The sequence below is a fragment of the Girardinichthys multiradiatus genome, chromosome 6, assembly GCF_021462225.1.
Source record: "Girardinichthys multiradiatus isolate DD_20200921_A chromosome 6, DD_fGirMul_XY1, whole genome shotgun sequence".
Taxonomy (NCBI): domain Eukaryota; kingdom Metazoa; phylum Chordata; class Actinopteri; order Cyprinodontiformes; family Goodeidae; genus Girardinichthys; species Girardinichthys multiradiatus.
The window spans coordinates 2906188-2927618 of record NC_061799.1 but is presented as its reverse complement, the minus strand read 5'-3'; the positions used below and the strand labels follow the sequence as shown (position 1 = coordinate 2927618).

The window sequence follows — 21431 nt, the reverse complement described above, 5'->3', positions numbered from 1 at the left end:
CATTTCTGAACGAATAGGCTGTTCCCAGAGTGCTGTATCAAGGCACCTCAGTGGGAAGTCTGTGGGAAGGAAAAAGTGTGGCAGAAAACGCTGCACAATGAGAAGAAGTGACCGGACCCTGAGGAAGATTGTGGAGAAGGGCCAATTCCAGACCTTGGGGGACCTGCGGAAGCAGTGGACTGAGTCTGGAGTAGAAACATCCAGAGCCACCGTGCACAGGCGTGTGCAGGAAATGGTCTACAGGTGCCGCATTCCCAGGTCAAGCCACTTTTGAACCAGAAACAGCGGCAGAAGCGCCTGACCTGGGCTACAGAGAAGCAGCACTGGACTGTTGCTCAGTGGTCCAAAGTACTTTTTTCGGATGAAAGCAAATTCTGCATGTCATTCGGAAATCAAGGTGCCAGAGTCTGGAGGAAGACTGGGGAGAAGGAAATGCCAAAATGCCAGACGTCTAGTGTCAAGTACCCACAGTCAGTGATGGTCTGGGGTGCCGTGTCAGCTGCTGGTGTTGGTCCACTGTGTTTTATCAAGGGCAGGGTCAATGCAGCTAGCTATCAGGAGATTTTGGAGCACTGCATGCTTCTATCTGCTGAAAAGCTTTATGGAGATGAAGATTTCATTTTTCAGCACGACCTGGCACCTGCTCACAGTGCCAAAACCACTGGTAAATGGTTTACTGACCCTGGTATCACTGTGCTCAATTGGCCTGCCAACTCTCCTGACCTGAACCCCATAGAGAATCTGTGGGATATTGTGAAGAGAACGTTGAGAGACTCAAGACCCAACACTCTGGATGAGCTAAAGGCCGCTATCGAAGCATCCTGGGCCTCCATAAGACCTCAGCAGTGCCACAGGCTGATTGCCTCCATGCCACGCCGCATTGAAGCAGTCATTTCTGCATAAGGATTCCCGACCAAGTATTGAGTGCATAACTGTACATGATTATTTGAAGGTTGACGTTTTTTGTATTAAAAACACTTTTCTTTTATAGGTCGGATGAAATATGCTAATTTTGTGAGATAGGAATTTTGGGTTTTCATGAGCTTTATGCCAAAATCATCCGTATTAAGACAATAAAAGACCTGAAATATTTCAGTTAGTGTGCAATGAATCTAAAATATATGAATGTTAAATTTTCATCATGACATTATGGAAAATAATGAACTTTATCACAATATGCTAATATTTTGAGAAGGACCTGTAATTAGTTACAGTAAAAGCTCAGTCGGTAGTTATGTCTAGGAGAGAGACGAGGTTAAACACTGAAAGACAGGGCCATGTGGATCATCGGTAGAGGGTGAGCATTAAGTTCTTGCCAGTAGAAGCTTGGACGATGCCCCCCTCCAGAAAGGTGTCACAGGTAGACACAGACACAGAGCCAGGCCAGGTGTAGCTTCTAGGAAGAGAAAAGAGAGGGAACATAAAGTTAAAAGCTGAAATAACAGCAAATAATGCAAAATTGGAGAGTAGTATGAGAATGTAGCAAAGAGAGTGAAAGTGGTCATTATGTCCTCCAGCAGCCTAAGCCTATAGCAGCATAACTACAGAGATATCTCAGGATAAACTAAGCCGCTCAAACTGTAAGCATTATCAAAAAGGAAAGATTTAAGCCTAGCCTTAAAAGTAGACAGGGTGTCTGCCTCACGGACCAAAACCGGGAGCTGGTTCCACAGGAAAGGAGCCTGATAACTAAAGGATCTGCCTCCCATTCTACTTCTAGAAACTCTAGGAACCACCAGTAAACCTGCAGTCTGAGAACGAAGTGCTCTGTTTGGAATATATGGAACAATCAGATCTCTGATGTATGATGGAGCTAGATCATTAAGGGCTTTATATGTGAGGAGGAGAATTCTAAATTATATTCTGGATTTAACAGGGAGCCAATGATGGGAAGCTAAAATGGGAAAAATATGATCTCTCTTTTTAATTTTCATCAGAACTCTTGCTGCAGCATTTTTAACCAGCTGAAGGCTTTTAACTGCATTTTGTGGACATCCTGATAGTAAAGAACTACAATTGTCCAGCCTTGAAGTAACAAATGCATGGACTACTTTTTCAGCATCACTCCTGGATAGGACATTTGTAATTTTGACAATGTTCTGGAGGTGAAAGAACGAAATCCCAGAAACCTGTTTAATATGGGTTTTAAATTACATGTCCTGGTATAATATAACATCAAGGTTTTTTACTTTATTACTGTGGGTCAGTTTAATGCCATCCAGGTTAAGTGATTGAATAAGCAGTTTCTTTTTCAAGGACTCCTGTCCAAAGACAACCTCTGTCTTGTCTGAATTTAGAAGCAGAACATTTTAAGTCATCCAAGTTTTTATGTCTTCAAGACATGCTTGTAGTCTATCTAACTGGTTGGGCTCATCAGGATTTATGGATAAGTAAAGCTGAGTATCATCAGCGTAGCAGTGAAAATTTATCCTATTAGAAGGTAAATTAGAAAGTGAAGAAAATTGGCCCAAGCATTAAACCCTGTGGTACTCCACATTTAACCCTGGAGTTTAAAGATGAACTATGAATAAGAGGATCAATTTGTGAAGGGGAAGCAATAAAATTATTGCCCTCCACTGTGTTTTTCTGTGATAATGATGAAATTAAAAGTGGAACAGATTCTTTAAAGGTTGTTACGGCATTGTCAAGTTCTCTCAGGTTTATCTCAAGTTCTCCTGCTGAAACCCTTTCTGATGGAGCAGAAGTTGCATGTACATACACATTCGCCTTTTCTAATTTCTTCATGTTGTACCATTGCAATGGCGGCGTTTATAAAATATATTTTATGCTTTCTAAAATGAGCACTTTAATAAGGCAATGGTCTTTATTATAGAAAACTCTAAATCTAAAGCAAGGAGCCTCCATGTGTATAGTATAAAAAATAATGATCTTTAGTGTCAGTGAAACAGTACAGATCCATGATAGCTGGAGTTGACTGAACAGAAACGTGTGCCACATGACATTTACAGCTCTCTGAACCTGATAGGCATTGGGAGCTGGCTGTAAAACTCAACTATATATAGCCTAAACTGTGAAGAGCCAAAATCTTTTTGGCTTCTCACATTCAGTGTGTGCTTGTTTCAGGGGTATGAGGTATTATCCTGCATTTCTTCATACCAGGAGTGTCATTACACAGGCTTTTGTTTAAAGCAAGGGAATGCACAGGATTTTTTTACTCTTACACTGCCTGGCCAAAAAAAATAAGTCACCACCTGGATTTAACTTAGCAAACGGGTACGAGCCTCTCATTGGCAACAAGTTATTTAACCCCAACTGGTGCAATGAGTTGCTTCTCATTTCTTAAACAACCATGTTGAAAGACACATCCTGTGTCATGGAAAAGATGTCAGTCTGTTTCAGAAGGGTCAAATTATTGGCATGCATCAAGCAGGGAAAACATCTAAGGAGATTGCAGAAACTACCAAAATTGGGATAAGAACTGTCCAACGCATTATTAAAAACTGGAAGGATTGTGGGGATCCATTGACTTTGAGGAAGATATGTGGCCGGAAAAAAATCCTGAATGATTGTGATCGGCGATCACTTAAACATTTGGTGAAATCAAATCGAAGAATAACAACAGTAGAACTCCGGGCTATGTTTAATCGTGAAAGTAAGGGCATTTCCACATGCACAGTGCCAAGGGAACTCAAGGGATTAGGACTGAACAGCTGTGTAGCCTTAAGAAAACCACTAATCAGTAAAGCTAACTGGAAAAAAAGGCTTCAATTTGCTAGGGAGCATAAAGATTGGACTCTGGAGCAATGGAAGAAGGTCATGTGGTCTAATGAGTCCAGATTTACCCTGTTCCAGAGTAATGGGCCATCAGGGCAAGAAAGAGGCAGGTGAAGTGATGCACCCATCATGCCTAGTGCCTACTGTATAAGCCTGTGGGGGCAGTGCTATGATCTGGGGTTGCTGCAGTTGGTCAGGTCTAGGTTCAGCAACAGTATGGGTTCAAAGAATGAGGTCAGCTGACTACCTGAATATACTCAATGGATTTTTTTCTTCCCTGATGGTATGGGCATATTCCAAGATGACGATGCCAGGATTCATCTGTCACAAATTATGTAAGAGTGGTTCAGGGAGCATGAGACATCATTCTCACACATGGATCGGAAACCACAGAGTCCAGACCATAACCCCATTGAGAATCTTTGGGATGTGCTGGCGACGGATTTGCGCAGCGATCAGACTCTACCACCATCAGTGCAATATCTTGGTGAAAAACGAATGCAACATTGGGTGGAAATCTTGTGACATTGCAGAAGCTTATCGAAACAATGCCACAACGAATGCGTGCCATAATCAAAGCTAAAGGCGGTCCAACAAAATATTAGTGTGTGACCTTTTTTTTTTTTTTTTGGCGGCAACTTTTTTTTTTGTCCAGGGAGCGTAGCTCTGGTTCATGTTTTGCAAGCATAAGTCATAAATGTTAGAAATGATTTGCGTTAAGTGTGAATCAAAACAAAGTGGAATTTTCACAAATTTAATGTTAATACGGTTTTTCCAAACTGCACGCCATGGTAAAAAAGCCTAAGCTTTTCTATATCCTCAGGTTTTGAGCTCCAGTTCCGCCTGGGTCCAAGCCTTCAAGGAAGGAGGGTAATAGTTCACACCAACTACCCACTTGATGGACAGAAGTTCATTCGAAACAACTTCCGGGTTTTAGCCTGGAACTACCCAACAGGAAGGGAGGATGACTCCGATAAGCACTGCTCTGTGGAACTCAAGGCTGCCGGATCCTACCAGTACTACTTCGGATATGCGTAAGAGTCTTCTATCTCATACAGTAATTATTCAAATCCATGTGGTACAGTTCCGACTCTTATGGTACCTGGGCTTTTTTTAGTAGTATGCAGAGTAAAAATTGGAAAAAAAAATCTTCTAAATAATTTTTTTAAAACTGACCACAGGAGAACATTAATGCATTACAGGTGGTTCATGTCTCACACAGTCTTGTGGCTAAAATCATACAGGACTTAAAAGTATATTAAGTATTGCTTGTTCTCCATATGAAACATTGATTCCTACCACACTCTGCGATAGAAGATACAAGGCTGCACGATTAATTACTGCAGCAGAATCATTTCACAAAGGTCTCAGTTTGATTGGAGGGAGAGAAGAATGATGAATAGGAGACAACGCTCCTACTTGAAAACTCAAATAACTCAGGAAATAAAAACAGTAATCAGACATCTGTCATGTTTCACATTTTGTCCAGAATATTTTGGCACTTCTGGTTGAAGGTTGTGTTTGGTTCTAAAGAAAGCCAAAGAACCAAGTTCATGATCGGGGATTTATCGTCCTTTTACAATTAAATCTCTTATCTAAGATAGCTGATAAATCCACAGAGTGAAGCTGGCTTAATATGTCAGTGCTGTCTGAGGAGGGGTATAGATTGAAGACGTAGGAATTTGGTTTCAAACACTTAAAACCAATATCCTCATATACTTTAATCAAAGTTCTATATGTCATCTTAATGAACAGAATACAGTTTATTATAAATTTTGAGATTAACCAATCAGGGTTGAACTGGCTGGTTTTCTTTCAGGTCTAATTTCCAATTTTAGCCATTAATGAGAAAACATACAAAATCCTTTCTTTATAATCCAACAGACTGTGGAAGAATTAATGAATGATGATTTTCAAAGCCTTTGCCCCCATTTCTGATCATTTTTTTTTCTTCCATCTTGTTCAGTCCACATTATAGAAGTGCCAAGCACTAATGAAAGTTGATGTTAATGTAACATGTCTGCTATAGGCTACTTTGGTTATCCTGGTATCATGCAGATTTTAGTCAAAAGCACTGCTGTCAAGAAATTACAAATGTTGTGTTTGCAATAAAGTGTAATTTGCTTAATGCCCAGAGTCTGTCACAGTTTCAGTTTTTAGATAAATGAAGATGAGCCAAACCTGGCTGGAAGATCATGGAGTCGGGTTTCCTGGCACATTTAGGGTAACATTCAAAACTGGGTTAAATCCCAGCATGACCTCAACAGTCAGTGGAGGTGGTTGAGGTTTCCCAGTCTTTCAGTAAATTCCTGATCTTCCAGTTTCAGCCCTTCTACAAGTTACACAATGTTTTGTAGGTGTAAACATGCTTTCTAGTATAGAACTCTTGTCTCAGAATTTCTCGTAGCACATCTCAGACAGACTGGAAATTTTTGCTCTAAGACATTGAAGCTGCAAGTACAGAATGACAAGATATAACTTTTGAGTGTTTGTGCTCAATATAATGCTGTCCTTACAGAGGTGTGGAGAAGTTAGGAGGAGGTTACATTGTTGTTGACCCTGTACTACGTGTTGGAGAAGATAACCATGTCCTCCCACTGGACTGCATCACCATCCAGACGTACCTGTCCAAATGTCTGGGACACCTTGATGACTGGCCAGACAGGCTGAGAGTATCAAAGGAGTCGGGTGGGTGTGGTCCTCAGACACAAATGCAAACCTGTAAACATTCCACAGACATCCTTTTTTACTTTGACAGGTTTAAAATCTAAATGAAAGAATGCCATAAAACATATAGCTACAATGATACATGTTTATTCATGTTTCTCTGAGCAGTAATAAGCAGTCCGTGCAGCCAAAACATTGAGGCTACACCTTCAGAGCTATAATAAAATATATACTGACTGTAAATAATAGATGTATCTGCATTAGAATTGCATTAAGTTGATTTATTTCAGTTCAAGAAGTGAAAATCATAAAAATTTGTTTCACACAGTTCAAGTGTCTATTTGTAATTTTGATGATTCAAGTTTACAGAGGATAAAAATCTTAAAATTCAGTTTCTCTGAAAATTACAATGTTTCATAATATTAAGCGTATTTTAATCCAGAAATGTGGACCTGTGTAAACCAAGATTTTGTTATTTCTCTTTTTTATATAAATGTCTTTATGGCGTTTTGTGTATGTGTTTGATTTTACTTGCATGCTTAAATGCCGGCATATCTTGTTTGCAAGACAAAGCTACCTAAGGCTATTAATGAAGTCCCCTTACCTCTACTGAGTGTCTGCCCATGTGCTGCAAGGTATCTGCAGTCAGTACTTGGTTGGGGCTCCTTTTGCATGAATTACTGCATCAATGCCACATGGCATTGAGCCAATCAGCCAGTGGTTCTGCTGAGGTGTAATGGAAGGTGCCCATAGGTGTATGGGCACGTTCCATTACACCTTAGCAGAACCACAGTATTTATAGTGGCTTTCAGGTCATCTGCATGGTTGGGTCTGGTGTCTCTCATCTTCCTGTTGATAATACCCCATAGATTATCTGTGTTGTTCAGGTCAGGCCAGTTTGCTGGTCAGAACAGTAACACCATGGTAATTAAACCAACTTTTGGTACCTTTGTCAATGTGGGCTGGTACCAGGTCTTGCTAAAAAATGAAATCAGTATCTTCATATAGCTGGTCACTGGACTTCAGAAAACCCAATAGACCAACATTAGCAGATGACATGGCACCCCAAATTATCACTGACTGTGGAAACTTCACACTGGACTTTAAGCAACATATATTCTGTTCCTCTCCACTCTTCCTTCAGACTCTGGGACCTTGATTTTCAAATAAAATTAAAACTTTACTTTAATCTGACAGGAGAACTTTGGACCACTGAGCCCTTTTCTCCATAGCCCAGGAAAGACCTTTCTGCGTCTGTGGTTCAGAAGTGACCTTAACCCAAAGAATGTGACATTTGTTGCCTATGTCTTGGAAACATATGTGTATGTTGGCTCTAGAAGCTCTGACTCAAGCTAAAATTCACACCTTGTGAATCTCCCCTAAATTCGTAAATTGACATTTCTTCAAAGTCTCCTCAGGGGTGCTATTACCCTTATTGATAAATAAACACCTGAATTATATCTCTCTGTGTGACATTTTTTTATATAATTAATTTTAACCTTGTGTACCAGGACACATACTGCATGATCCACTTGAGTTCTTATTTTTACTTTCTCTTTCCTTTAGGTTACAACATGATCCACTTCACTCCTGTGCAGACTTTGGGAGAGTCTAGGTCCTGTTACTCCTTAGCTGACCAACTGACCCTCAGCCCTGAATTTAGCCCAAATGGCAAGAGTTACACCTGGGAAGATGTGGGAGGACTGGTGGAAAAACTGAGGACGGAATGGAATATGGTTTCAATCACTGACGTGGTGTATAATCACACTGGTGAGTGGATACCGTATTTATAGGCAGTTTTTTTTTGAGTTGCTAAAAAATTGGTTTACATCTCAGCCAAACAGATATCTGTCCTGAAAGAATTATTTATCCTGATTAAATAACTGCAATTGTTATTCATTAGACATCTTATAGAGCAGGATCCTTGCCTGGCCAATTAGTTTAATGGCTTCTACTACAGTTATAAAAGAAGCAGCAGTTCCCACCTCAACTCAACTCCTCCACATCCCATTCAAACACAAATTCTTGCCATACACAGAAGTCCAACCTCCCCAGGAGGTGCTGGTCATCTTCTACACTGCCATAATTCAGTCTGTCCTGTCTTCACCCATCTCAGTGTTGTTTGGCTCATCCACAAAACAGGATAGGTTCAGGCTGCCATGAACAATCAGGTCTACAGAGAGAATCATCAGGGCTGACCTTCCCTCTATCAAGGACTTATGGTCTAGGGCAGAGGTTCCCAAAGTGGGGGGCGCGCCCCCTAGGGGGGGATCCTTGCCATTGCAGGGGGGGCGCAGTATAAATAACTGAAAAACCGTTTTGCTTCCAAAACAACTTCCTTCCAAGCCAAATGTTAGAAAATATGACGAATCATATCTTGAAATAATTCATTGAAGACAACAAGCTGCAGAACACAGTGATCTCATGCATGCAAGCACACATCTCTGCCCTTCAGAAACATTTCCTGAGATATTTCCTGGTGCAGGATTCCAAAGAATATGACTGGATCCGTGATCCTTTCAGTGCAAAGCTACCTACAAACTTCAGCACATCAGAGGAGGAACAGTTCATTGATGTCACATCTAATTCAACAATGCGGCTATACTGGGACTGGCTGCATTTTGGATTGGAGTGGAGAAAGATTATCCACTGCAATGTAAGCCCTGGCCGTACTTCTCCCTTTTGCCACATCCTACCTTTGTGAGATAGGTTTTTCTGCAGTGGACTCAATTAAGACAAAATACAGATCAAAGCTGGACATTGAAAACGAACTTCGAGTGGCAATCTCACAATTGCAACCCAGATTTGAGAAGATCTGCAGCAACAAGCAGGCTCACACCAGTCACTAAAAAGATATGAAGATGAAAGATGTTGTTTTCACAAGAAACCTTATTTTTCCTCTTAGGGAGTTCATGTTTTAGACCCATTTTACACAGTTTTGAAAAACGGGTTAATAGCAATATTGAATAATGTTATACTGTAAAAAATTACATTTGAAATGTTTACACTGTAAAAGGTGGTTTGTTGTTTTGTTACTTAAATGACTCTGTAGTTTATTATATTGCAACCTGTAATTTACTACAGTTTACTGAGTTGTGAAATAAATTGCAATAGAGTTTGAAAACAAAATACGTGTGTGTCTGGTTGGAGGGTCGATGTGTGCTGGGCAGGGGGGCAGCAACATTTCCCTATAAATCAAAGGGGGGCCCAGGAGAAAAAAGTTTGGGAACCACTGGTCTAGGGTCAGGAAAAGGGCCGCTAAAATCCCTGCAGACCCCACACACCCTGCCCACAAACTGTTCAGGCTTTTACCTTCAGGTGGCGCTACTGAGCACTGTTTGCTAAAACCCCACAGAAACAGTTTCTTCCCCCAGGCTGTCTCTGATGAACAATTGACTGTCAGAGTTCCAGAACAACACCATGCATACTTTGACTGATCTCGCATTATATTCCATTGTAAAGGCAATTGTATATATGTACATTTAAAAATATATTCTTTATTAATCTGAGAATTTGAGAGAAAGTATACCCGAGTTTTGAGAATTCCTATTAGTCTGTACAAACTTGCCAATAAAGCTGATTCTGATTCTGATCACACACTCAGCAGCTGGACCTGCTGAATGATCAGATTACAAGATTTGTCAAACCAACTTAAGACAACTAAATGCATCAAACTCGTGAAGGTGATGGTTTGAAGGGTAATGATTGGAAGTGGAAAAACTTGCAAAATTGGCAGTGTGTCAAAGGCTTGTTCTCCCCACTGTAAATGATTTTTGTTTGAAAGTTTTTATCTTTTTAGTCTGTCTACTGCAAATGACCAAGCAGATCAAGTCAATATTGGTAGTTTCTCACGTTTTTAAAAACCTGTTGCAGAATTATCTCTTATTTTTCTATTGTCCCTTCATTTTTTGCTATTAAAAATATTTTGCAATTTTAGTTCCAAGTTGCAGTTTTATATTCTTTTGATTTATTGCTATCCCCAAGCACAAAGTTTAAAATTAAACAGTTACCCATAAAGCTATGTGTACTGCAGATGAGTCTGTCAAATGATTGTTTTTAGGATCAACAGCCCAACCACACTATCTGTGTTTTTGTGTCTAGCTGCAAACAGTGTGTGGATAAAGGAGTATCCAGAGTGTGGCTATAACCTGGTCAACTCTCCTCACATGCGTCCTGCCTGGGTCTTAGATAGAGCTATCTGGCATTTAACCACCAGAGTAGCAGATGGACGCTACAAAGAGAAGGGACTTCCTCCTGACATTACCAACGAGAGCCATCTGAATGTAAGTGCAGAGTACACATTCTATGATATTAAGACACAGACCAATTTATTTCAACCCATGATAAAATTGTGTAAAAGCCCTTACATCAAATTGATTTTGTGTTGAAGTAGCATAGTTTCACACTAAAACATTGAGAAAAGAATCTTGTCAATTTATTCACTGGAGACAAAAAATGTGAATTTGAAGGAATTGTTTTTCTGTGTTAAATACCAATGGGCTGGGATTTTCAAATCAAATAAATGCAATAGTCCTAGAATATCACATAGTTTCTCTAACTTCTGTTTGGCCTACCTTTTTATTAATACATTTTTCCATGTTTTTAAAAAAAACCTAAAGTTGTATAAAGACTCAACCTGGGAACAGTTTCTTCTTTGCTCTAAAAACAAATACTGGTTTCTTAAAGGGATGGGTAGTTTTGCTTTGGTAAAAACACTATTCTAGCAAGACATTTCAATAATGACATTAGTTGATACAAGGGAAAAAGTTTATTTGCAACCTGAATACGTTTCTTTTAAAAAGGCAAACATGAAAAAAACCTTTTTAAGTTTTGGCCATACAATGATTTTATACATCTCTTTCCTACAAACAATCTGACTACCGTATTTTCCGCACTATAAGGCGCACCGGATTATAAGGCGCACCTTCAATGAATGGCCTATTTTAGAACTTTTTTCATATATAGGGCGCACCGGATTATAAGGCGCATAGAATAGAAGCTACTGCAGTCAAACGTTTGACTGGGGTTGCGTTATGCATCCACTAGATGGAGCTGTGCTAAAGAGAATGTCAACAAAACAGTCAGATAAGTCAGTCAGTCAAACTTTATTAATACACTACAAACCAGCGTTCTGATAACTCCATTCACTCTCATGGTAAGGTCTCCTCTACATAGAATTCTATTGAATAGAGCCAACCGCATGTTAGGAATGCATTGGAGTCTATGAAGTTGAAGTTGAAATCAAACGTTAGTTAAAACGTGAAAGGAAACTTTTCCCTGATTCAGTAAACACGTAAAAGAAACAGTTTGATGCACTAAATCAAACGTTAGTACATTCACAATATAGTAGCGTTAACTGTTGAATTCTCTCGCTGCTGCTCTATTCCCATGTTCGACTGCGTAGCTGACAGCCCTGAGTTTGAACTCAGCATTGTAAGCGTGTCTCTTGAAAGGTGCAATATTGGGGTCGTTATACACACACACGTGGTGTTGGACTAGGAGTAAGCACAGTACAGGTGTTTACCGCTATTACTTCGGCGACACCCCTGACTACGGTAGCCGTAATGCTGCAAGCGGTGCGGCTTTGTAGTTTACCAGTTGTACTGAAACATTTTGACAGAGCGCCGTGTACAACCAGTATGGATCAACCAATTAACCAATTGATCCATATATAAGGCGCTCCGGATTACAAGGCGCACTGTCATTTTTTGAGAAAATTAATGGTTTTTAAGTGCGCCTTATAGTGCGGAAAATACGGTACTTTATTTGTTTATTAAAATTACATACTTAGTTTATTTTTGGGCAGGTAAAAAAAAATCACATTACAATTTTTTGAGATTTACTTTTTTTATAATATATTTTCCTGTACTTTTATACTTATATATTTTAATGTACCTTGGTCTTGTCGATTTCGGCCCTCGTAACAAAATGTTTGGACACCAGTGGCTTACAGATATTGAAAACCCAAACTTCTGTGTCTCAGAAAATCTTAATATTGTGAAGAAGTTAATTATTACAAACGAATTGACTCAAAACACCTAGAAAAGTTTCCTGAGGCTCTAAATGGTTTCTCTGTGGGTCAGTTGGCTAGACAATCATGGGGAAGACTGATGACTGAACAGATGTCCAGAAGACGATTATGACATTCTCAACAAGGAGGGTTAGCCACAAAAGGTGATTGCTAAAGAAGCTGGTTGTTCAGAGTGCTGTATCCAAGCATTTTCATAGAAGGTTGAGTGAAAAGAAAAAGTGTTGCAGTAAAAGGTGCACCATCAAAAGGGATAACCTCAGCCTTGAGAGGATTGTCAAGCAAAATGCATTCGAGAATTTAGGGGAGCTTCACAAGAAGTGGACTGAGGAACACATGGTCTATAACAGTCTTACCTGGGCTAAGAAGAAAAGAAACTGGACTATTGCTCAGTTGTTCAAAGTGCCCTTTTCCGATGAAGGAACGTTTCCATTTCATGTGGAAAATAAGGTCCCAGAATCTGGAGGAAGAGCAAACGCAAACAAAAGCTGTGGCGCTTGAAGCATGCAGGGGTTGTTGTGCTGCATCATTATAAATGATCCAGTTGCTGATTTTGTCCTGTTCCATTCTGCTCCTGCGTTTCTGGACTGTTGCAGTTTGTCAACCTCTGTCGTCGCTGTTCACAGCAGCAGGTTTGTCATCGCAGCCTTTGCCCTGACGAGATTTTTTCTCTTTGTAAATTTGAGCAAGCCGCCTCAGAGTGTGTAATTGTACATGCAGAAGGCTGAGTTTGAAGTTGTTCTGCAAGCAGATGCTTTGTTTGTGGTTCGGATGGACCGAAAGAGGCAAAGACTACATCCTGCTTCGCCTTTATTCAGAGTGATGGATTACAGGCTATTGTGCAGGAGCGTGGATCTGTGTCCAAAGTGGCGCATACCCTCTGCCATTAGTGCGCACATGGGACAACACTATAGGAGGGCACATAACTTGGTACCTGTGTTGCTGGATGTAACTCGCAAAGGTTGCAGCTTAGAAATTGGCCAATCAAAATTAACAATAAAAAAAAGACAAATATATCTGTGAATTAATTTATTAGAGGTTTGCCTCCCTTGAACTTTTAACTCTCTCTGGAGACTCACCGTGGTCGTTTTGACAGTATATGTTTGAAGAGTTTGGAGTTTATCTTAAACAGCCACAATATTTGAGCCTGAATGTAATGTCAACATAAAAATTTTCCAATGACTAAATTTGTATTGTATATTTTGGGACAGAGGCACGCTGGAGGATGCCAGTCTAACAGATACCACTTTTTTAAGAAAAAAAAGAAAGAAAATTCTCACAGGTAGTAGCAGAAGCGTTTAACAACACAAATGTAGATGGATGCAAGTGTTAAATAACACCCTAGGGCACTGGCTGCTATTAGAGATAATGGAAGACAGAAATTGCCTCTTTTACGGATCTCTGATAGTGAGCAAGACTGTTCCTTAATAAAACCAGAGATGCGTGCAATTTGTCCTTCTTCTACAGTCGTTCAGCTTTTCTGCATTTCCTCCTGAGGTCACGTACATTACTGTTACGTAACCAGGGCTCAGCTTTAGGTTTAGGATGATTGAGCCTAACGGGGGCAATGGAATCCAGGATCTCTCAACAGGTGTCATTGCAAGAAGAGAGGAAGTTGTTAGGACATAATGTGGCATATACACTCATCGGCCACTTTATTAGGTACACCTTGTTAGTACCGGGTTGGACCCCTTTTTGCCTTCAGAACGACCTTAATCCTTCCTGGCATAGATTCAACAAGGTACTGGAAACATTCCTCAGAGAGTTTGGTCCATATTGACATGACAGCATCACACAGATGCTGCAGATTTGTCGGCGGCACATCCATGATGCGAGTCTCCCATTCCACCACATCCCAAAGGTGCTCTATTGGATTGAGATCTGGTGACTGTGGAGGCCATTTGAGTACAGTGAACTCATTGTCATGTTCAAGAAACCAATCTGAGATGATTCGTTCTTTATGACATGGCGCGTTATCCTGCTGGAAGTAACCATCAGAAGATGGGTACACTGTGGTCATAAAGGGATGGACATGGTCAGCAACAATACTCATATATGGCGTAGACACGATGCTCAATTGGTACTAAGGGGCCCTAAGTGTGCCAAGAAAATATCCCTCACACCATTACACCACCACCAGCAGCCTGAACCGTTGATACGAGGCAAGATGGATCCATGCTTTCATGTTGTTGATGCCAAATTCTGACCCTACCATCCAAATGTCGCAGCATAAATCGAGACTCATCAGACCAGGTAACGTTTTTCCAATCTTCTATTGTCCAATTTTGGTGATCATGTGTGAATTGTAGCCTCAGTTTCGTGTTCTCAGCTGACAGGAGTGGCACCTGGTGTGGTCTTCTGCTGCTGTAGCCCATCCGCCTCAAGGTTCGACGTGTTGTGCGTTCAGAAATGCTCTTCTCCATGCCTTGGTTGTAACGAGTGGTTATTTGAGTTACTGTTGCCTTTCTATCAGCTGGAACCAGTCTGGCCATTCTCCTCTGGCACCAACAATCATGCCACATTCAAAGTCACTTAAATCACCTTTCTTCCCCATTCTGATGCTCGGTTTGAAATGCAGCAGATCGTCTTGACCATGTCTACATGCCTAAATGCATTGAGTTGCTGTCATGTAATTAGCTGATTAGAAATTTGTGTTAATGAGCAGTTGGACACATGTACCTAATAAAGTGGCCCATGAGTGACCGATTGATTTAATAAACTGTGAATCCAGTGTAGGGATACACAATATGTAATGCTGAATAGCAGTTTCTTAGTAGCATTTTGCTGCCAGTAGGTTGTGTAATAATGAAGATGATTGTGTTTTGCTGTCTTGTCAGGCCCTCCGCAGCGTGTTTTGGGAGGACATATTTCCTCAGATCAAACTGTGGGAGTTCTACCAGGTCAACGTGGAAAGTGCCGTGGAGCTGTTCAAAATTCTGCTACAAAATGGTGTGTATATCATTGAAGGTTGGATATATTGCTGCTTAACAATGTTAATCGAATAGCTTATTTTATTGAAGGAGTCGCATATTGTACAATTAATGGCAAACAAAAGTTTTCACATTTCCAACTCCCAACAAGTAGTCGGATATCCCAAAAACTTTGAAATTTTAAGGCATTTTTGTGACTTTTTTTACTTACACTACAAAAAGTTAGGGATCTTTCATTTTCAGGTAAAATTTGTGGAGAAGCCAAAATGTTTACGCTACACTGATATATAATAAAAGAAGGGCATATGTATGTAAAAGCATACAGTATTTGATTTCCTTGTCTCAAACTATTTATTGAAACAAAAGCCAACAACAGTGGTGGGTATACCACAACAAAAATTTCAGTGTCTCAATAAGGTGCCCTTAACTATCAATTAGAGCTTGACAACGACGTCTCATGCTGTTCACAAGTCAAAGTATTGTGTGCTGATGCATGGCATCCCGCTTTGCTTGAAGAGCGGCCCTCAGGTCATTGAGGTTCTGGGGTACACAGTAATGAGCCTCTAGAAGCTAATCCCGTTGATTTTCTAATGGGGTTCAGGTCTGGAGAAAGTAAAGGGCACTCCATTTAAGGTAGTCCAGTCTCGAGCAGCTGTTGTTAAGACCTTGATAAGCTGGAGCATGGTCGTCCATGAAAAGACGTGTGTTGTTCATACAGAGGCATAATAACCATATTCATGTTATTCAGGTAGTATGAGCTTGTCACTGTACCATTCACAAAGATCACTGTCCAAGATCATAATTTAGACCATTTAACAGGCAAATAATTTTGTGGTACTATTTTAGGCAGCAAACTGGATCACCGTAAGACTGAAGGAAAAAAAGGGTTCAAGATCATTCAAGACCCCCAGTACTGTCGTTATGGCAACACAGTGGACATGGACTCAGCTTTGGAGACATTTGTACCTCACAGGTGAGACCCTGAAATCTCACCTTGTTAATGTTAAGTACGTTTGTTGAATGTCTTGCTATATTATATAATTAGCAGAAGATAAATAATGAAAGTACAATTCCTGCAGAAGTATTCAAAAACTTTGAACTTATCCACATTTTGTTATAGTCACAAACCTGAATGTGTTTTATTGGAATTTTATGCTATAGGTCGTCCATCTTAACTGTCCACTTATACATTAGAAAAATCCTTCATTCCTGAAAGATCTTACTAAGCAGGTTTACTGAAAGTTCTGTTTAAGCTGGTGTCGGGAAATGACTCGCCTAGCCTCTGACAGCCTTCATCCAAAAGTCTCGCCCTTCTTCAACTGGAGGTCTGGACGACTGAGTAGCCTATCGCAGTCATCCACACCCTCGACAGTTACTTTTGTTCACGGCTGCTCATTCCCTAATTTTACAACTGGCTCTTGGTATATGGGCTAGGTTAATTTTAGTGGCTCGGCACGAGCCCCAAGGGCGCTTTTTTAACAAACTTGACTAAGGCAACCTATAAAAACCTCCTAAAATATCTTGGAACCAGGCAACAAGACTTTTCACCACCAATGAAAAACCACAAAATACGGTGACTCAAATAATTGAATGTCCATGATTTAACTAGAATTTTAAATGCTTTCTTTAATTAGTAACGCTCTTGCAGGGGTCAGTAAAAGCTTAAATTCGGCAACTTAAAATAATTTCAATAATAGAAATGAATCAATCAACTCAACCTGTCTTTCCCTGATGCTGAAACTAGTGAGTTTGGAGAGGCTTTGAAGACGGAGGCTCATCCATGCACCTGATGGAGAAGAATTCTTCTGGTAACGAGTGGTTTCTTGAAGGGAATATGACTTACCGTATTTTCCGCACTATAAGGCGCACTTAAAAACCATTAATTTTCTCAAAAAATGACAGTGCGCCTTGTAATCCGGAGCGCCTTATATATGGATCAATTGGTTAATTGGTTGATCCATACTGGTTGTACACGGCGCTCTGTCAAAATGTTTCAGTACGACTGGTAAACTACAAAGCCGCACCGCTTGCAGCATTACGGCTACCGTAGTCAGGGGTGTCGCCGAAGTAATAGCGGTAAACACCTGTACTGTGCTTACTCCTAGTCCAACACCACTTGTGTGTGTATAACGACCCCAAAATTGCACATTTCAAAAGACACGCTTACGATGCTGAGTTCAAACTCAAGGCTGTCAGCTACGCAGTTGAACATGGGAATAGAGCAGCAGCGAGAGAATTCAACAGTTAACGCTACTATATTGTGAATGTACTAACGTTTGATTTAGTGCATCAAACTGTTTCTTTTACGTTTTTACTGAATCAGGGAAAAGTTCCCTTTCACGTTTTAACTAACGTTTGATTTCAACTTCAACTTCATAGACTCCAATGCATTTCTAACGTGCGGTTGGCTCTATTCAATAGAATTCTATGTAGAGGAGACCTTACCATGAGAGTGAATGGAGTTATCAGAACGCTGGTTTGTAGTGTATTAATAAAGTTTGACTGACTGACTTATCTGACTGTTTTGTTGACATTCTCTTTAGCACAGCTCCATCTAGTGGATGCATAACGCAACCCCAGTCAAACGTTTGACTGCAGTAGCTTCTATTCTATGCGCCTTATAATCTGGTGCGCCCTATATATGAAAAAAGTTCTAAAAATAGGCCATTCTTTGAAGGTGCGCCTTATAGTGCGGAAAATATGGTAATCTTCAGTCTTCTTCCTTTAAGTGGCAGGCACTGATGCTCCAGGCTTTGATGGTTAAACAGGATCTTTGTTGTTATATGTCTCCAAAGACAGTAGTTTCCAGAGGCTGAAGAGTTGAAGGAAACCCGGAGACATAAATGAGGTTGATTCAGAGCTTCCAGAATCCTGATACTTAGAGCAATCAGCTGTTCACCGATCAAGTTCACTTCTGTTGTCTGGATAAAAAGGCTTTAGATGAAATCAGATTCTTAATCTTGAGGCACAGTCCTTTCTGGGCCCACGGGTTGATCCTCTTTTTTAATGCAGTCGATCAGTGGGGCTGTGTCTCTGTTCCTTTTCCATCTAAGCTTCGTTTCTCCGTCTGATCTTGATCACTGGTCTTCTGCGAGGAAACAACCCCGTTTCTGCTTTCAGCATTGTTTTTATAGCGCTTGATGCTTTCACCAGTCAAGGGGCTGACTGGTCAATTAGGCTTCTTAGTTACTGCGCAACCCTTTCCGCTCGGCTTCTTGGTTATTGCCCAATACTTTAGCCACGGTCACCGTGACCCACTGATGCGCTCGGCTTCTTGGTTATTGCCCAACACTTTAGTCACTGTGACCCACGGATGCTGTTGTTTCGGCCATGGAGATGCCAATAATAACCCCACAGTTGGCTATAGTCGCCTCCTCCCTTCCTTCTTTACAAAAGGATTCATTGTCAGCATACAACTGGCTCTCCTCACTCCCAGTCATTCTACAGTTCTTTCCCTAATCTGTTCAGTTTTAAACTTAACACAGTATTACACATTCCATTCTTCAGCTTTCTGCATTTACTTTAAAACACAGTTACAATTCTTTTTATTCATACTTCACAAATGATTAACGTTATATTTCTTTCATATATAGCTGAGAATGTCAAACCTTAATATTTTTTTACTCTAATCCTCAGTTCTTAATCACATTTCAATCATACATCTTTTAACTTGTTAATCAAAGATTGCTAATTTCATTTAATACATGTGAAAGAATGTAAAATCATCATACATCATTTTCTTTAGATATACTTTTTTATATTGTTGCAACAAATAAGACAGATAATATGTGGCAGATAATATGTGGCTCCACACAGGCCTTTCCAGTCTCTCAGCTCCAGAATATGAGAACATGCTTGTTTCACTCTCTACTGCCTCAACTGTGTATTTTAATAATTATTGCATGGATTACACAAAAGGATATTTATCGTAGTTTTTATGGATTTAACTGTAGCAGTTAATGAGTGTTACATGGATTACATGGAAAGATCTCACCTTTTTTTGACAGGTGTACTTAGGTTTTCATACTGCTTCTGTATTTTGACTTTACTTATAATAAGTCATGTTGTACACCCTAATATGCTGCCACAAAGATTTTTTTCTTGCTGCCTATGTTGGCCTGTCTAAAAAGTACTTGACATTGATCGGAACATGATCTGCACGTCTGTAAAGCAGGTGTGTAGGTTTATGGTGTGCCCATGTTTAGTATAGTGAGTGTGTTTTGGGATCAAGGGTGGATAATTGTCTGTCACTGCATCAGGAAATAATAATTTACTTCTAGATGTTCAAAGCTTTTTGCACATTCTATGTGTATATATTTGGGTACCCCTTGTGTATATTCTATAGCAGTGCTGCATATGTGTGCAGTATAGACACCATCTCAAAGTTGTGGCACTCATTCCCTCAATTTTTTAACATGTGTAAAAAAACCATTGCAGGCTGGCTTTCCTGGAGATTATAGATTGTAGAAAGGTGATGCCGGAGCATCTTTAGTTAAAGCAGAATATATTCATACACCACTGTGATAGGGGTAATAGGTCATGTTTTGTTTTAAGACTCTTGATGCATGTAGTACATATTTATCTGTATACAGTTTCATCTAACTTGAAATTGTTTCATTCGTATCCTCTTGTTGCTTTCCGCTCCAGCTCCTCACCACAGCATATCGAGGAGTGCTGTGGACGCCTGAAACAGAGGTTAACTCAGCTGAATGAAGAACAGTACCACATTGTGCAACAGCATCAGAAGCAGGTAATATGATGGAGGTGTTGGTATATTCCATCTGTGTAAGGTGACTGATTTAAATTGTTAATCTCCCCAGGTTGTCCGGCTGGAACAAATTATTGTAGATGTCAGTTACACTCATGCCACTCTTTATTATCAATAATTTTTATGATGAGTTTTATGATGAATTTTATGGTTTCTACAAAACAGAAACAGCACAATTTTAGGAATTCACCGCACAATGAAAGATGCAAACTTACAGCCTCCTGGACGCATAAACATTTCTGAAACTGAAACGTGAGCGTCCCAATAACTAAAGGAATCCACTGATGACAGAAAATCTCTGTATTCTGCTGGCTGCTATTTGTTGGCTACGGAGGGCTAATGCTCAACGAAGGAGGCAGCAAACTCTGACCAGTTGAGCGGGACAGAGTCGCATCCCGCAGAGAGAGAAAAAAAGGCTATAATGGGATGGATTAAAAGAGAAACAATTATTATGGATCGGTGATGTGTTCAAGATGTCTAGAAACGAGTAAAATCAAAACCTTGTGAACAAGTTAAAGGCAGCACAGAAAAGCTCACCACCTTCAAACAAACCACAGAGAAGTAAATGACACTGTTTTTAGGGGGTTGTTGTGGGGAAGATTGTTATTTAGCTGCCTTCTAAAGATGGACAGACACATCGGAGACTGTAAGATGAGTTTGATTAGTTATTGCTAGCGTGTGCAGTCAAGCCACACAGAAGAATTACTCTGGCTAGATTTATAAATATCTTGATTTGTTGGAACAATTTCAGCAGAAAAAGCACATCACAGCATGTTGTACATTGGGCTGCTTCTCCGTCAGAATTCCCCTAACATCTCGCCCGTTCTCTACCTGAAGTGGGCATAACTATTATGTTATGGTTATAGTTGGTTCAAAGAACAGTGGAAAGACTATGGCCTTAAATTGACTGGAATGCCTGCATGTTTGCAGTGCACCTGTCTAGTTTACTGGACAGTTTTAATTACATTTTATTCCTTTTTATGGTCAAAATGAAAACATTCTGCTGTGTTAGATATTGCATTAAATTCACAGGAAATTATTTTCCTCTTCCTTGTATTTCTTTTTGCTAGGCAGTCAACTGCGTTGTGGGGAACATAGTGTATGAACGTCTAGCTGACCACGGTCCTAAACTGGGTCCCATTACCAGGAAAAACCCTCTAGTCCCCAGGTAACGACTGTGGAAGGAACAGAGTATATAGATATACAAATGAGCATTAGAAAAGTAGACTGGACATCTTTGCCAATTGGAGATGGTTTTACATTACTGTTGATGTTTACATTACACAACTATGTTATTGCTAGA

General features: G+C 40.1%; 1 protein-coding gene across 2 annotated transcripts in view; it reads left to right on the top strand.

The window, feature by feature from the left end:
• Positions 1-21431, top strand: part of agla (amylo-alpha-1, 6-glucosidase, 4-alpha-glucanotransferase a) — a 90801-nt gene that overhangs the window by 6339 nt on the left and 63031 nt on the right. For both annotated transcript variants that reach the window (XM_047367754.1, XM_047367753.1), the window contains exons 3-10: positions 4559-4769; positions 6254-6423; positions 7969-8172; positions 10504-10685; positions 15268-15379; positions 16207-16333; positions 20008-20110; positions 21199-21296. In XM_047367754.1, coding sequence (XP_047223710.1) covers positions 4559-4769; positions 6254-6423; positions 7969-8172; positions 10504-10685; positions 15268-15379; positions 16207-16333; positions 20008-20110; positions 21199-21296 — 1207 coding nt within the window. The remainder of the gene's footprint in view (positions 1-4558; positions 4770-6253; positions 6424-7968; positions 8173-10503; positions 10686-15267; positions 15380-16206; positions 16334-20007; positions 20111-21198; positions 21297-21431) is intronic.